The 2,353-nt window shown below is 68.3% G+C and overlaps 1 protein-coding gene across 1 annotated transcript; it reads right to left on the bottom strand.

Moving 5' to 3' along the window:
• Positions 1 to 503: 503 nt before the first annotated feature.
• On the bottom strand, positions 504 to 2,353 carry LOC113207164 (uncharacterized). The gene is made up of 5 exons (XM_026423571.2): positions 2,270 to 2,353; positions 1,927 to 2,172; positions 1,407 to 1,852; positions 929 to 1,142; positions 504 to 859 (listed from the first exon to the last, which is right to left on the bottom strand). The coding sequence occupies exons 1-5, from the start codon at positions 2,270 to 2,272 to the stop codon at positions 638 to 640; spliced, it is 1,131 nt and encodes a 376-aa protein (XP_026279356.2). The 5' UTR covers positions 2,273 to 2,353; the 3' UTR covers positions 504 to 637.

Genomic DNA, 2,353 nt, shown 5'->3' with positions numbered 1-2,353 from the left:
CCCCGCCCCGCCCTGTCCGCGCGCCCCGCAAAAGAATGAGCGGCGTGTCGCCTCTCGCTGGAAGTCCTCGTTTTGTTTGCCCCGCACATCCGCCCCACGGTCACTCTACAATACGTATTAAATTTGAGGGCCGACAGCAGGACGCTCAAAATTTTCTGGCAGCGGCAGCGATTAACATAATTCATGCATATGCATGCGTGCGCGGCGTACGCACGCCCGCAGCGGCGGCCAGGAGCAGCGCGTCGTCAAGAGGTCGACGACAAGGAGGGCCGCATGTCCATCCTCACCCTTCCTACCGATATTCATAGAGACGAGCAGCGATAAGCTAGAGAGCGTCCGTGTCCCGGTTGCTGTCACTGGACTGATCGCAGGGCCGTGCCCGTGCTGTGTGCTGGCGAGGGGGCCATGCACGGCACCAGGGATCCTCCGGGTGACTCACGCGCGAGTAAGTAACTACGTCTTCATTTCGGCTCACGAGCTTGGTGATCGACTTGGCCGGGCGGGGCGCGGCCGCCGCGGCATTGTATTGTAATGAGGCTGGCTGGTGGAGGCCTGGCGGCTGCCGGTGGGCACGACCAGCGCAAGCGGCGCGAGCGGGGCACGCACCGGGAGGGGCCGGCGGCACGACGAGCACATGCTAGTACTCGGGGCGCGGCCACACCTTGCCCGCGAGCCACGACAGCCAGCCGGGGGCGGCGGGGCCCGGGGGCAGCGCGACGGTGCACTCCAGGGCGAGGCCGCCGCCGCCCACAACCAGACGGCCGACAGCCTCCTCGGCAGCCACCAAGCACCGGCCCGCGTCCACCGCCGGCACGAGGAGCTCGTTCTGCTCCAGCGCGGGCACGCGCGCGTTCAGCACCTGAGTGAAGAGAGTTGAGACCTTGCTGTCGTCGCCCTGGCCCTCATCGCAGTGGTCGCCAACGCCTACCGAGTGAGGTCTCGAGGAGCTCCGGAGTGCCAGGACGCAGACGTGTGCCGGCGGCCTCAGCCTGCCGGCCGACAGCTGCCGCGCCAGAACGGCCACCCGGCCGGGCAGCTCGTCGGCGTGCACCTCCACGACGAAGGTCTCCGCGCCCACGAACAGGCCGACGTCCTCAAAGCGCAGCGATGACTTCACCGGGTCGCCGTCGAGGACTTCCAGGCTGCAGTGTAATAAGGACGTAGTTCGAGTGGCACATAAAAGCAGCTGCAGACTTCCTCCACCTCTCGCCCCATGCAAAACTCTTTGGGGCGTGCTACCCGATCTACCCCTCGGGGACGCATTCGAGAGGTGGGGTGGGCCAGGCCCGGGCCCGATTCGGATGCCGAGGGGCTTGCGGGCATTACAGGATGTAAACCCAGATGGGGAGAGAGTGTCAGCTTACCCAACACGTACGCGGACTCAGCCCGGTCCCGGGCGGACGCACCTGAAGGAGACCTTGGAGTCCAGGGCCACCACCCTCGCGCGGCTGGGGTGGGTCTCCAGGCAGTGGGCACGCGCGGCCTGGAAGGGGCCCCTCCAGGCGCACGGCTGCAGGGGGCACGGCCCGCAGTTGAACGCGCACTCCAGCAGGTGGCTCTCCCGCTCGGTCACCTTGACCCTGCGCGCGCAGCCGAGGGAGCGGTGCACGCAGGGCAGGGTGAGCGTCTGGGCCAGGTGGTCCAGGGCGTCGTGTGTGCTGAAGGACAGCGGCCCGCGGCACAGCGGACACGACGTCACTCGGCCGCGGCACGAGTTGCACACGCAGTGGCCGTTGATACACTGACGCACGGGCGGCTGCATGGTGTCCACGCACACGGGGCACTCGAGCATGGACACGGCCAGGGCGTCGTCCTCGGCGGCCTCAGCATCGTCAGTGACGGCAACGGCAACCTATGTGGGATGATTGTGCTGTGCTGCACTAACCCTGGGGCACTACTGCCTGCCCCTCCTCGGATGGTGCATACCACACTGTCTGACGTGTCTGTGTCCGCGGGGGGCGTCGCCGCCTTGTTGTCGTCGGCACCCTGGCTGGGGTCCTCGACATCATCGGCGGGGTGCTCGTCCCGGCCGGCCACATCCTCCTGCACCCGGCGGCCTGCCTCCTCTTGCTCCAGCTTGACTTTCTTGGTGGCGGATGCGTCGTCATCGGCGTGCTCGGGGGACAGGGGTCGCTTCCTGAGCACCGCGAGCACGCGGGACAGCGCCTCCACCTGGGCGGCAGGCGGGGGTGCGCAAGGTGCCGGGGCGCTACTCCTCACTACAGGGGGCTGACGGCGCGGGGTACGGACGCCCACGGCGGGTACCCACCATGGCAGTGGCCGGGCCTCAGGCCGGGCAGGGGGCTGCGGCTCAGGGCTCCGTGCGGACGCAGAGGAGGCGGCGGCGCGCCGA

The sequence above is a fragment of the Frankliniella occidentalis genome, unplaced genomic scaffold (assembly GCF_000697945.3).
Source record: "Frankliniella occidentalis isolate FOCC.00 unplaced genomic scaffold, Focc_3.1 Scaffold86, whole genome shotgun sequence".
In the NCBI taxonomy this organism is placed as follows: Eukaryota; Metazoa; Arthropoda; class Insecta; order Thysanoptera; family Thripidae; genus Frankliniella; species Frankliniella occidentalis.
This window is presented reverse-complemented; position numbering and strand designations above follow the sequence as displayed.